Source organism: Microcaecilia unicolor, chromosome 8 (genome assembly GCF_901765095.1).
Source record: "Microcaecilia unicolor chromosome 8, aMicUni1.1, whole genome shotgun sequence".
NCBI lineage: Eukaryota > Metazoa > Chordata > Amphibia > Gymnophiona > Siphonopidae > Microcaecilia > Microcaecilia unicolor.
Window position 1 is genome coordinate 74,724,457 of NC_044038.1, and position 13,863 is coordinate 74,738,319.

The 13,863-nt window shown below is 44.5% G+C and overlaps 1 protein-coding gene across 2 annotated transcripts in view; it reads left to right on the forward strand.

The window, feature by feature from the left end:
• PHLDB3 (pleckstrin homology like domain family B member 3) overlaps window positions 1–13,863 on the forward strand; it is a 134,011-nt gene that overhangs the window by 102,912 nt on the left and 17,236 nt on the right. For both annotated transcript variants that reach the window (XM_030211489.1, XM_030211490.1), the window contains exons 12-13: window positions 5,215–5,302; window positions 7,193–7,330. In XM_030211489.1, the coding sequence (XP_030067349.1) occupies window positions 5,215–5,302; window positions 7,193–7,330 (226 nt within the window). The remainder of the gene's footprint in view (window positions 1–5,214; window positions 5,303–7,192; window positions 7,331–13,863) is intronic.

Consider the following 13,863-nt stretch of genomic DNA (forward strand, 5'->3'; position numbering starts at 1 on the left):
AGCGGTGCAAAGAAAAGCTACGAGGATGGTATAGGAGTTGCGTTCCAAGACGTATGAAGAGAGACTTGCTGACCTGAACATGTATACTCTGGAGGAAAGGAGGAACAGGGGTGATATGATACAGACATTCAAATATTTGAAAGGTATTAATCCGCAAACGAATCTTTTCCGGAGATGGGAAGGCGGTAGAACGAGAGGACATGAAATGAGATTGAAGGGGGGCAGACTCAGGAAAGATGTCAGGAAGTATTTCTTCACAGAGAGGGTGGTGAACGCTTGGAATGCCCTCCCGCGGGAGGTGGTGGAGATGAAAACGGTAACGGAATTCAAACATGCGTGGGACAGGCATAAAGGAATCCTGTGCAGAAGGAATGGATCCACAGAAGCTTAGCTGAAATTGGGTGGCGGGGGGAAGAGAGGGGTTGGTGGTTGAGAGGCTAGGATGGGGGAGGGCAGACTTATACGGGGTCTGTGCCGGAGCCAGTGATGGGAGGCCGGAAATACTGCTGGACAGACTTATATGGTCTGTGCCCTGAAAAAGACAGGTACAAATCAAGGTAAGGTATACACATATGAGTTTATCATGGGCAGACTAGATGGACCGTGCAGGTCTTTTTCTGCCGTCATCTACTATGTTACTATGTCTACCCTTGAAAAAGTTGGTAGTTACATGTGTAGGGATGCTTCTGAAATAAGGGCAAAAGCGTGTAAATCGTGACTCCATCTGTGCTCCGCCCAAACTCTGCCCCTGAACATGCCTACACATGGGTTACATAAATAGAAACACCTTTATGACACTGCACATACTTTTCTGTGTGTAACCCAGGGCCGCCAAGAGGAGCGAATGGGGGGGAGGGGAGATTCCCTGGGCCTGGCGCCAGAAGGTTCTGCTCCCTCATTCTATCTGTCACCTGCTCCTGTGTGTTGGGACCCAAGTGATTGTGTTAACACAATAACCTGGGTTCCGGCACACACAAGCAGGAGAGTGACAGATCGAGGAGTGAGCAATCACTGGAAGGTAAGGGGCAGGGGATGGCGGCCTGAGTGGGGATGGTGTGAGTGGCAGTGGCGACGGCCTGAGTGTGTGTGTGTGGGGGGGGGGGGGGGGGGGGCTGCGGTGGCCCTGCCCCGGACCCTGCTCTGTCTCTCGGCGGCCCTGGTATAACCCCTGGGATGATATTAGAAAAGCCCTGTTACGTACAGACAATCCTTTATAAAAAATACCCCCAGCAAGGTTAGAAAGAAAAATGTTATCTAACTGTTCTTTTGGAACTTACATTTTTTACACTTCATTGAGTCACAGCTGCACAACATTCTTCTTGTGTAGTAGTGACAGCTGTGCATAACGTTTGCCATCACAATGAGTCATATAAAGTCTGCCCTTGCTGGGGCTGTGTTTATAAACGTATGATCTCTGCAGCTCACCACTTGTCCAGATGGGCAGACACCTTCCCTATACTTAAGGCCTAATACTCTTCTCCCATTCTATGTCTATAGGAAAAGGCTGAGTGACTCAGCTCTTAAGTGTTACCAGATGAACTGAGGTCAATCCCCGGACATGACACACAGAGAGGAAAGGAATTCTGTCTTTGCCAAAATTGAAATACACCATGATTTCTCTGCTCAGTCTCAGCTTATTCCTTCTTCTCTTAGTTGTCTCTGAACTCTATTTCTGTCTCCTTCTCTTTCATATTCTTTTGATTTTCCTCCCTTGCATCTTTTTGTCCCCTCTTTTCCATTTGGGTTTTTATTATCTTCACTTACTGCTCCAGTCTCTTCCCACTCTCCCTCCTCATCCTGCTTTCCTCCCTCTTCCCTTCTCTCCTCATTCCACTTCTTCATACTTCTCTCTCTTTGCCCTTTCTGTTTCCTTTCTTCTCTGTGGTCTCCTGCCTCTGCCATTCACATCTGCTTTATCTTGTCTTCCTAGTCTCTGAAGCTCCCCCCATTCATCCCATCACAACCTCCCCTTCCTCTCCTTTCATAGCTTCCTCTCTTTCCTCACCATCCCTCCTATTTCTCTTCTTTCCATATCACCTCTTCCCTACCACTCCCTCCCTGATATTCCTTCGCCACCTTTCTCTCCTCTTGGTTATCTCACCTATTTTTCCTAATTGCATCTCCCCTGCCTCTCCTTTTCTCTTCACAATCATCTTTTCCTGCCATCGCCTCCTTAGCTCTTCCATTTTCACTTCCATTCCAGTGTTTCCTGCCCCATGGGAGAGGCAGTTCTGTGGTGCCTGTGATGAGGTTGAGAGGAGGACAGGGAGGAATTGCTTCTCTCATGTACCACTAGTACAACCTTCCCTCCCACAACCTGTTGGTGAGGCCAATATATCCCAGACTTTTATCCAAAATGACCCTATTTTAACACTTATAAATTCACGTGACCCCAGATGGTGATGAAAAAAATTAGCAGATCTCTGCTTACCTCCTCTCCCTCCTCCCTGAACTTATCTGAAGCATGAAAGTAGCTGTAGTTACTGGTAGTATTAGTCACAGGGCCAATGTGTCAGTGAACCCTCACAGAACTCAGTACTCTGCATGAGTTTTCAGTCTTAACAAGAAGGTCATATGGGAGGAGGAGGCAGAGCCACAGACCCCAGTAGTCTGCATGGGTTTCCAGTCTAACGAGAAGATCACGTGGGAGGAGGGAACAGGGTCTGTGTGTCAGTGAGTGCTCACAGACACCAGTACTCTGTTTGGCAGGGGCGTAGCCAGACTTCGGCGGGACGGGGGTCCAGAGTAGAGAGTTGCACGGGGACAGAAATCCTACCCATCCCCGCCCGTCCCTGCTGGAATCTTACCCGTCCCCACCCATCCCCGCTGGAATCTTACCCATCCCCACCCATCCCCGCAAACATTTAAACCATCCCAACCCGTCCCCACCCGTCCCCGCAAGAATTTAACCCATCCCCACCCATCCCCGTAAGAATTTAACCCATCCCCGTAAGAATTAATAGTACATAAAAGAAAGTTCCAGTCAGCTCCCTTTCTGGATTTGAGCCATAGCACTGTAGGCAAGGAAGGAATGGAAGTTGGAACTTGGAACACTCTGGTGCGCACATGTAAGATTTGTCTCTGATTCACTGGCAGTGTGTGCTGAGAGGCCGCCACATGCACGCGCCAGTAGGTCAGGTGACATCTGATTCTCGTGCCTGTGTCAGAGCTGAGGTCTGTGCACCAGCCTGGGAGCAAAGAGGATTAATAGTAACATAGTAAGTGACAGCAAATAGACCTGAACGGTCCATCCACTCTGCCCAATAGTCACACTCATGATCAATTCATCATTAAATCAACGAGTGTGATATTATATACTTGATTATGGTCTTTCTTTCGTGTTTCTGGAACAAAGACCACAGGAGTCTATCTGGCCCCATCCTTATGTTCCAACTGCTGGAGTTGCCATCAAAGCCCACTCCAGCCTATTCATGTTCTCATTTATGGGACACAGACCGTAAAAGTCTGTCCAGCACTGTCCTCATGTTCCAGCCACTGAAGTTGCTGTCTAAGCCCTTTCCAGCCCATCCTACACCAGATTGCCATGTATGAGACACAGAGCATACAAGTCTGTCAGGTATCAGCTCTAGTTCATCACAGCCAGAGTCGCCATCTAAGTGTCACTTGACATATCCACACACATGCAGCCATTTAAAGTTAGCTTTTATATAACTTCCATTTTCTAATTAGAGATCCTCTGTGTTCATCCCACGCCTTTTTGAATTCCGTCATCATTTGTGACTCTACCACCTCCTTAATGGAATACTTTCCACATTTATGCTGTTAAAGTAAGGAAGGAAGAGGAGGAGGAGACAGCACTCAAATAAATTGGTATTCGGTAGATGAGAGGCTGGTGCAGGTGCAGCTTACACTTCCACGGGAAGCCCACAGAACTGGTTCCATCCCCGCGGGAACCCCGCAGGAACTGCCTCCGTCCCCGCGGGAACCCCGCAGAACTGCTTCCATCCCCGCGGGAACCCCGCAGGAACTGCCTCCGTCCCCGCGGGATTCCCGCGGGGACGGAAGCCGTGCAGCTCTCTAGTCCAGAGCCCGAGGTGAGGGGGCACTTCCCCCCACTAGATATCAGGGACCTCCGGTAAGCGCTGGGAATGGGTTAATGGGTGGGGAGTTGGGGGGATGATGCGATTTTATATTTTAGATTTTCATGAGGAGGGTACTACAAGTTGTGTACTTTCCCACATGTGAAGGGGGGGATTTTGTCATGAGGGGTAGCTACCATCGGGAGGGGGCCTGACATCAGGGAATCAGGAGAGCATCCTTTCAAGTTAAAAGGAATTGACAGTGTGAGATCTATGTATTAGAAGAATCACTGTATGAGAGAATCATTTGCTGGATGACCCCTGACCAGAGGCGTATCTGGACTTCGGCGGGAGGGGGGGCCAGAGCCAGACTGAGGGGGCACATTTTAGCCCCCCCCGACGCCGGACCTCCCCCTGCTGACGACCCTCTCCACCCCCACTCCCGCCGTCGCCTACCTTTGCTAGCGGGGGACCCCAACGCCCGCCAGCCGAGGTCCTTCCGTAGCAAAGCCGGCGGAGGACCCCAACCCCCACCAGCCGAGGTCCTTCCGTTGCAAAGCTGGTGGGGGACCCCAACCCTCTGCCAGCCGAGGTCCTCTCTTCCGTTGCAGCAAAGCTTCCTTCAGTTTCAAATTCTGAGTCTGACGTCCTGCACGTTGTACGTGCAGGACGTCAGACTCAGAACAGGAAACTTTGCTGCAATGGAAGAGAGGACCTTGGCTGGCGGGGGTTGGGGTCCCGCGCCAGCAAAGATAGGTGACAGCGGGAGGGGGGGTGGAGAGGGTCGTCGGCAGGGGGTCCAGGGCCAAATCTATGGGGGCCCAGGCCCCCGTGGCCCCACGCAGATATGCCCCTGCCCCTGACACAGGTAATACGCTGACCTGTCCAGTCCCCAATATAGTTTCTTCTTTCATTCCACTCTGTGGCCAACTTCACTTTTTTTGATGTGTATTGTAGACCTTCCCAGGACACTTTCTGTTCCCATCCTACCCATGCCCCTTTGCCAATTAGATGTATTCAGCTTCCCCACATGTGAATGACCCCTGTTCTGAAGTGATGCTTAAGCTCCTGAACTGTTCCAAATGCTGCCATTTATATATGGGGATGCTTCTAAAACAAGGGCCGCTGTCTCCTACATCACATGTCTGACATCAGGAATTTCTCTCTTCCACAGCCCAGAAAACCCCCTCTCCAAGATAGCAGAGATGGAGAAACTATTGCGGGAGGCACTGGCAGAGAAGGAGCGCCTCCTTAAGGCTCGGGTGAGAGCTGAAGATCCCTTTCCTGCCTAGCTCATTATCTCTTCTCTTCTTTTCTGGTTTTCTTTGTCCCTGCCTTTATTTGTTTTGCTGTTACTCATATTGATGGTATTTTAACGAGGATGTGAATGTTTAGAACACTGTTACGCATTTGAGTGTGCTGTTAAAAAACTGTTCAGGTTATTTGTATGTACAAGGTAGGTGCACAGACACATAAGAGGTAATTCTATAAAGAGCCAAATATATTTAGGGGGCAAGAAGTGGCAGTATATTAGTCGTTTATACGCACATACAAACATATACACTTAAATACTTGTAAGTATAATCTGGCTATATGCTAGTCTGTCTTTCATAGCACAATCATTGTAGATGAATATTCACATGGGTGGAGACTTGACAGGGAAGAAACTTATGCGCTGTGGGGTAAATTCTCAAAAGATCACCGAAAGTTAGGCACCAGGATATGTGAATTTTATAAAGTTGGAAGTGCTTGCAGCTGAACACCTACACCCACCTCTGGATTCTATATATGGCACCTAGATTTGCATACCAATAATTTGGGTGCAGTTCTGAGATGCGGGTACAAATTAATTGGCTAATGAGCCAATTAAAGTCAATAATTAGGTGCTAACTAATTATTGAAGTTAATTGGCACTCATTAACATTTGCATGCGCATCTGGCTGCACACTATTCTATAAGGCATGGCGCCTAACTCTACTAGTGTGTAACTCAAAAGGGGGTGTGGCCATGAGAGGTTCATAGGCGTGTCAGGGGTATCCTGAAAACTTACACTGCCTTAGCACTTGGTGCCAGCATTTGCATCAGATTTCATCAGGTGCAAGTCTGGCACCAAAAGTTAGGTGTGGGAATTGATGCTAAGCACAATTCTATAAAGGGCAGGTGCTTTTTATAGAATCACACTTGGCACTGAAATTTATAGATTTCCCTCCCCCCCTAGTGTATATATCTGGTTCCAGCAGTGTTCCATAAAGGAAAGTAGGTACCTAGGTTCCTTTATACGTAGAATATTCTCTAAATAGGTACTACTTTATTGAAATGCCCTTTTACTAAAGGGTGTTAAGTAGTTACTGTGTGCATTAGCATGCCCTGTTAATTCACCAGCGCAGTAACCGTTACTGTTACCATGCTAGCATACGGGCATGTGCTAATTCATGCACTAACTGCATAGCTGGTTACAGGGGACAAAATAGATGGGTTATGGGCAGAGAATGCTTATGGACTGCACATTGCATTTGGTACACAGTTTCAGCACACTTGGTGCGGATGCAAGTCAAGGGCAATTCTGTAATCTAGGTACCTGCATTTTGCAATACTGTCAGCAGGGCACCTAGTGCTGTTCTGAAGTGGTGTGTTCTAACTTAATAGAGCATAAATGCAAGAGGGTTATAAACATGAGCACAGCAGGATGGGACATGGGCATGGGCTGGCTGCCACTTATGCATATTACAGAATGCTGGAACTTACAGGCATCCCTGCTGCACTTATGTACCTGCAGTTCTTCCAGGTCTATGGCTGATGTAACCGCGGGTGTGTAAAGTTAGGTGTGCCATTACCGGGAATATGGTATTATTCTACAACGGAAACTGAGTGCATGGGGGCATCTAAATGAAGGCGCCCAGTTGTAGAATTTCCCCCTTACTGCCTCCTAACCTCTCCAAATCCCAACTCCCAGCCTGCCACCTTTTCCAAGACACTTTCTCCTTTGCTTTAAAAAATAATTAAAAACGTAGCCCTCTTGTCCCACCTTCCTCAAACACTATGTCCTTCTTCTCCTGTGTTCCACAAGCATCATGTCCCCTTCCTTTGACAACCCTCCTTCAGCAAAAAGCCCATTACTTCAGTGCCATAAACAGATTTTCTGTGTCCTGCAGGAGGCTAAACGTGCAGCTCAAGAGGAGGCCAGGAAAAAGAAAGAAGAGACGGCACAGGAGCAGAAGACTCAGGGAAAGATGCCAGAAGTAGTGCTGGGGCCAATCCAGGCATCTCAGCCAGATTCTCTGACAGTGCAGGTACCTAGAGTGGCTGGCTTCAGTCTCTTCAGCCTTTCTGCTCTTTCAGTTTGTATGCCTGTCACATAAGGCTAGATTCTATATATCACGCCTAAAACAAAATCAGTGCCAAAAAAAAAAAAATGCCTAGACTTATTCTTTAAAATACGCCTATTTTAGGTGTACTTTAATTTCGGCATGGTTTACAGAATATGCCAAGTGCTCATCCTTGTGACTAAATTTAGTTGCACGCAGGTACGCCAAGTAAAACTTGGTGTAAATTCTGACACCTAAGGCGCAGTCTGGATGTATTCTATAACAGTGTGCATAGATTTTAGAAATGTCTATATCTCGCCCATTCCATGCCCATGGCCTCGATCCTCTTTTCAGATATGCGCTTTAGAATTTACTTGCATCACTTTACAGAATATGCTTAGACAGTTGTGTGCGTAAATTCTAATTAATGCCAATTAGTGTCAATCATTGCTTGTTAATTGGCAATTATCAGCACTGATTGGCTTGTTAGCTGATTAAGTTGTGCGCACAAATCCAGAATACGACTGGATTTGAACGTGCAACATAAATTGCGCTATATGGAACCCTGGAGATAGTGTCTGCTTTTCTCCATGAGATCTGCATTCAGCGATGCAGCTATTCAGTACACCCAAATCTTTCAAAGAATTCTAATAGATTAATAGGGTACAAACTCCTTTGCTAAATCTGTGCTGGCTCTTCTCCAATAAGCCATATCTATCTGTATGCCCAGTAATTCTGTGTCTGCAAATAGCTTCTACCATATTTTCGGGCACTGATATCTGGCTGACTGGTCTGTAGTTTCCTGGAGACCTTTTTAAAGATTGGCATGATGTTAGCTATCCTCGACTCCTCAAGTACATTACAAATTATCAGTAGTAAGTTTGTCATTTCTTGTTTGATTTTTAAAAAATATTCTGAGGTGAATACCATCAAGGCCTGGTGATTTGCTGTTAATAAGCATGCCAGTTTGCTCTTTGTATGACTATTTCATGGTGATTTGTACAGACAGGAAGAAGAGTAGAGGCTGGGATGTTGCTTGATCACACTTTATTGAAGCACCATAAACAGGACCTGCCACTGTGTTTCAGTGGGAAAACCCGCCTGCCTCAGGAGTCACAGACAAACTCTAGATAAAAATGTAAAGAATGAATAAATTAAAATATTCTAAATACATAACATTAACAGGACATACATGGCATCATTGGTGAAAAAACTAAAAAAGCAAAATAAAACATTGTGAAAAGTCATTATAACAGGAAATAATTAAAATCATTAAAAGATGAGACCAGTGAACAATATGGAAAAAATGCAAACATTATAAACATCAATACATTGAGAGTTAATGGAAATCAATAATACATGAACACATTTCTGTAACCATACTAACATAAGAACCTGCACTCAAAGGGAACATAGATAAAATCAACTGAAATTTAAAAACAAAACCACCACTTTTTAAGGTTTAAAAAAATATGTAAAGGTGCATACCTTTTTAAGTAAAAAGAGATGTGTATCAGCTGGTGCACAATTGCTTGTGAATCAAAAAGCAAACTAAAAAAGAAGCAATTACACATGCAAATTAGAACAACAAAATACATATAAACAAACATGCTAGAAAAACGCAGACCATATCTGAAGTGTAACAAATGCAGGTATGAGTAATACCCACTAGGACACCGAAACTTAACAACATGAACTTGATGTCCGTGTATGCAAATGCATCCAGGGTATGCCCAGCGGAAAAACCTATGTAGTCACACTGAAGCAGGAATTAATTTAGTTTTATTTCTATGACTTCATCCTCCCTGAGCGCTGCTTTCATCTTCCTGGTCATCTAATAAGAATATAAGAACTTGCAAATGTCCGTCAGAGCTCAGTATCCTGTTTTCAACAGTGTCCGGTCCAGGCCAGAATTACATGGCAGGACCCCAGAAAGTAGATGAATTGCATGTTGCTTACCCAAGGGATAAGAAGCGACTTTCCCCAAGCCTACTTTGAGCCTCATTTTTAGCTGTTCAAGTGTTAGGGTTGATGTTTAACTTGAACTTAATCCTCAACAAAAAGACCAGTTTTTTTTAAGGGGCCAATATTCAGTGTGATTTACTGTAAGTAGATAGGAGAGGCTTATACCCAGATAAATCCTGCTGACTGGGTCATACCAGATTTTCAGTGACATCCAGATAGTGTGGTTGAAAATCCAATCAGACAGGCTCAGCATTAGCTGGGTAGTACTGGAGCTGTCTGGGGGCAGAATCTGGGTGGGGCTTGGAGTTATTCGGTTAGCAGCAGTATCAGTAGCGTAGCCATAGGTGGGCCAGGGCCCTCCCACTTGGGGCTCAGGCCCACCCAACAGAAGTGTATATCAAAATAGATCAGATTCACAACCCTTAGTTCGAGAACAAAACACTCAGTGAATCTCTACTGCACACTTACAACCACTGCGTGTCTGCAGTTGTGCTTTAAATGAGAGGAAAAACCTCATACTACTGTGGCCACACTTGGTCCCATTTAACCAAAAAATATATATACTGTTGGCTCACAGTGAAAAGTAATCATGGGTAAAAAACCTCTCTTGGTTCTAATCGTGGTATAATCTAAAGCCACTTATCTTTTTGTCAGTGCTCCGTGGATGCTCTGTAAAAGTGAGGTCCCGACGGACCCGTTTCGCTGCCGCTTTGTCAAGGATCCTCACCGTATGACTGCGGGAGCGTGGGAGCTGCATTTGCGCACTTTTAGCGGTATCTGGTGGGGATCCCAAGCTCGACCAGCTTAAGACTTTCCCCTGAAGGTAACGAACACGCTACTTTCCATGATACCGGCACCTACGCATGCTCAGTTTTCAGCGCATGCCTGCTTCAGACTTCCAAGGTGGAAAGAAGCGTTTTCCCACCAGCTGACATATTTTTTGAGTGGTGGTTGGGGGGGGGGGGGGGGAAGGAGGGAGAACACTTGGTGCCCACCCATTTCTTGCCTAGGCCCATCCAAAATGTGTTGTCTGGCTACGCCCCCGCGCAATATTCAGTCTGCTAACTGGGTAACTATTTGGATAAAGATAGGACAGCAAAAAGGCAGCGCTGACTGTATGCCGGTACCAGCTGAATATTGCTGTTATAAAAACAGCAGTATAAACGTTTATACCAGCCATTTTAGAAACACATATGCTTATTTTTCTGAAGATGTTATAGAGCCCAATATGCAGTGCGGATTAAGGGAGCGATTTACCCTAATCTGTGTAATGGAACACTGCTCAATAGGAGCACTTTCTGAAATCTATCGTCCTAGGTAACAGATGTAAATCCTGATGTTAGGACCATAGAAACTCATTCCTCTTCTGAAATGGAGAATAAACATTAGGGCTCATATTCAAAGTGAATTAGCCGGCCGCTGACTGGTTAAATCGCTTGTTCGGGGCTAGCCGCTAATATTCAGCGACTCTTAACTGCTAAGGGCTGCTGAATATAGCAGCTAGCACCAAACGCAAATCCAGCTATGTTGGGGGTGTTCTGGGGTCAAAGTCCACACTTGGCTGCTTAAGGACTGATATTCATCCCTTAAATGGCCAGGTTTACTGCATAAATAGGACAGAATAGAAGTCTGTCTTATTTTTATGTGGTAACCTGTGACCGCTTAAGTGATGAATATTGACTTAAGTGGCTATGCGTTAGCCAACTTAAAAATAACCATGTATTCAAGGCCGAAGCTCGCACAGGTCCCAGCTTTGAATATCCAGGAATAATGCTGTAATCAAAATCCTCATGGCCGCTGACTGAAAATCGACACCTTATTTTTTAGGCCCACTCTAGTTCCATCCAAAACATGCCCAGATTACTTCCACTTGTCATTTGCATGTTCATCAGTTTTAGACTTTAAAAAATCATCACTGGTTACCTGTGGAACAAAGGATTATTTACAAAATTGCACTATTCATTTTCAAAGCCTTCCATATAGGGATTCCCGACTATTTGTATAATCTTACAATTCCATACTATCCTAATAGAGTTCTATGATCCTTTAATGATCATCGGCTTGTAGTGTCAAACCCTAAATGACTAGGAATCCACCCGATGTAGAGCTTTTTATCTCCTGGCCCCATTCCTTTGGAACAACTTACCACTTTCTCTCTGTGCAAACCTATCTATTAAAAGTTTTAGGGCCATGTTTACTAAGGTGCGCTAGCATTTTTAGCACACAGCAAAAATTAGCATGTGCTAATGCTACAGACACCAATGGTGTCTCTAGTGTTAGCGTGCGCTAATTTTTAGCCTGCGTTATAAACGTAAGTGCGCCTACAACGTGGCTTAGTAAACAGGGCCTTTAAAGCTGACCTTAAATCCTGGTTATTCAAAGAAGCATATGGTATTTCTGACTGACCTTTAGGACTGTCTGACATTGTCTCCTTGGATCTTTTCTATTTCTTTAATCTCTTCTCTCCTTTCCTCGTTTTCCTTTACTTTCCTTATAATTTTATGGAGTTCCTTTCCTGCTGTATTTTAGATTGTAAACCGCTTTGCTCTGTTTTTCCAGTTTCAGCAGTATAGCAAATTTTAATACTTCTACTACTTATCATTTTAAAGCGCTACTAGATGTACGCAGCGCTGTACACTTGAACATGAAGAGACTGTCCCTGCTCGACAAAGCTTACAATCTAATTAGGACAGACAAACAGGACAAACAAGAGATAAGGGAATATTAAAGTGAGGATGATAAATAAGGGTTCTGAACAAGTGAATAAGGGTTAGGAGTTAAAAGCAGCATCAAAAAGGTGGGCTTTTAGCTTAGATTTGAAGACTGCCAGAGATGGAGCTTGACGTACCGGCTCAGGAAGTCTATTCCAGGCATATGGTGCAGCAAGATAAAAGGAACGGAGTCTGAAGTTAGCGGTGGAGGAGAAGGGTCCAGATAAGAGAGATTTATCCAGTGAACGGAGTTCCCGGGGAGGAATGTAGGGAGAGATGAGAGTGGAGAGGTACTGAGGAGCTGCAGAGTGCATGCACTTATAGGTCAATAAGAGGAGTTTGAACTGTATGCGGAAACGGATAGGAAGCCAGTGATGTGACTATAAACTGTATCCCAGCTTTGTAAAATTGGAACTTAGGCATTTATGCATGACAAATATTTAAGTGCCAGCTTACATCTAAAATGTGAATGGCGCTTATAAACCATTCTGAGCAGGAGCAGTATATCTGTCCTGAAGGTGGTTTTGATATTTGCTCACCCATGGCCTACACTTCAGTATAACGGAGGATATCCGGTGACGTGTTACTGATATCGGCAGTTGTTCCTGGTTCGAGTGTGGATGATAATCCAGCAGGCCCTGAAATAGTGGCTGAAAAAGAGGAACTTGGAACAATTATCACGGTTTGCGATCTGTGATCTATGAAGTAGCTGGTTTGGATAACACAGTGTATAAAGACTTGTTTTCAGTAACACAATACTGTATGAAATTATATGTGCACATTAAGTTGCAGTATAAGATTTGTCAACGTAGGTTATTATGTTAGTATGATATCAGATTCAAAGTGTTAGGACATATGGGTGAATGGTGTATGAGTGAGGTGAAGTTATGATTTTATAACAGATTGGTATTGGCACTGTATGAATTCATGCAGAACCAATAAAAGGTGTATTTGGTAAAACAGATTTAGTACTGGAGTTTTTGGAAAATAAGCCAAAGTGTAGGGTGAAGAGATGGCTCTTCAGGAAACACAAGGGAGACGTGCCAATCTTTATCAATGAGGTTTATTAAAAATATATCAAAAGACTTGACTCAGCAGCTGTGTTACAATTGATGTGTGAGAAAATGAATTCTACAAAAAGAGGTGCTTATGCTATCTAGAGTGTGCTGTACTTGTGGGAAAACACACGCATTTGATTCCAAGAGGGTTAAATCTTCCAGCGGAATCAAATGCTTGTGTTTTCCACAAGTACAGCACACTCTGGATAGCATAAGCACCTCTTTTGTAGAATTCATTTTCAGAAACACAGCTGCTGTGTCGACTCTTTTGATGTATTTTTTACAAACCTCATTGATAAGGATTGGCGTGTCTCCCTTGTGTTTTTGGAAGAGCCACCTCTTCACCCTACTCTTTGGATTGTATTGCTATGGCCGCAGGGATTGGTATTCCTTCACTTCATTGTGGTTGTTTACCTAGCTTCTAAAATACGCATCATAATCATTGGAAATGCACACAGGAATGAGTTATACAATAGCTGCTTGCTGGCAAACACATAGCTGACTTTATCAGCCTCTTAATTAATATCAGATTATGATCTTTTCCTTTAGAATCTTGTCCAACCCCTTTTTAAAACCAACTCCACTAACTGCTTTTACCACATCTTCCAACAACAAACTCTATAGCTTAATTATGTACTGACTGAAAAACTATTTCCTCCAATTTGTTTTAAATGAACTACTTAGTAACTTTATGGTGTGATCCCTTGTAAACAATTGATTAGTGCATATCCGTTCCACTCCACTCAGAATTTTGTAGACCTCTGTCATATCCCCCTCAGTCATC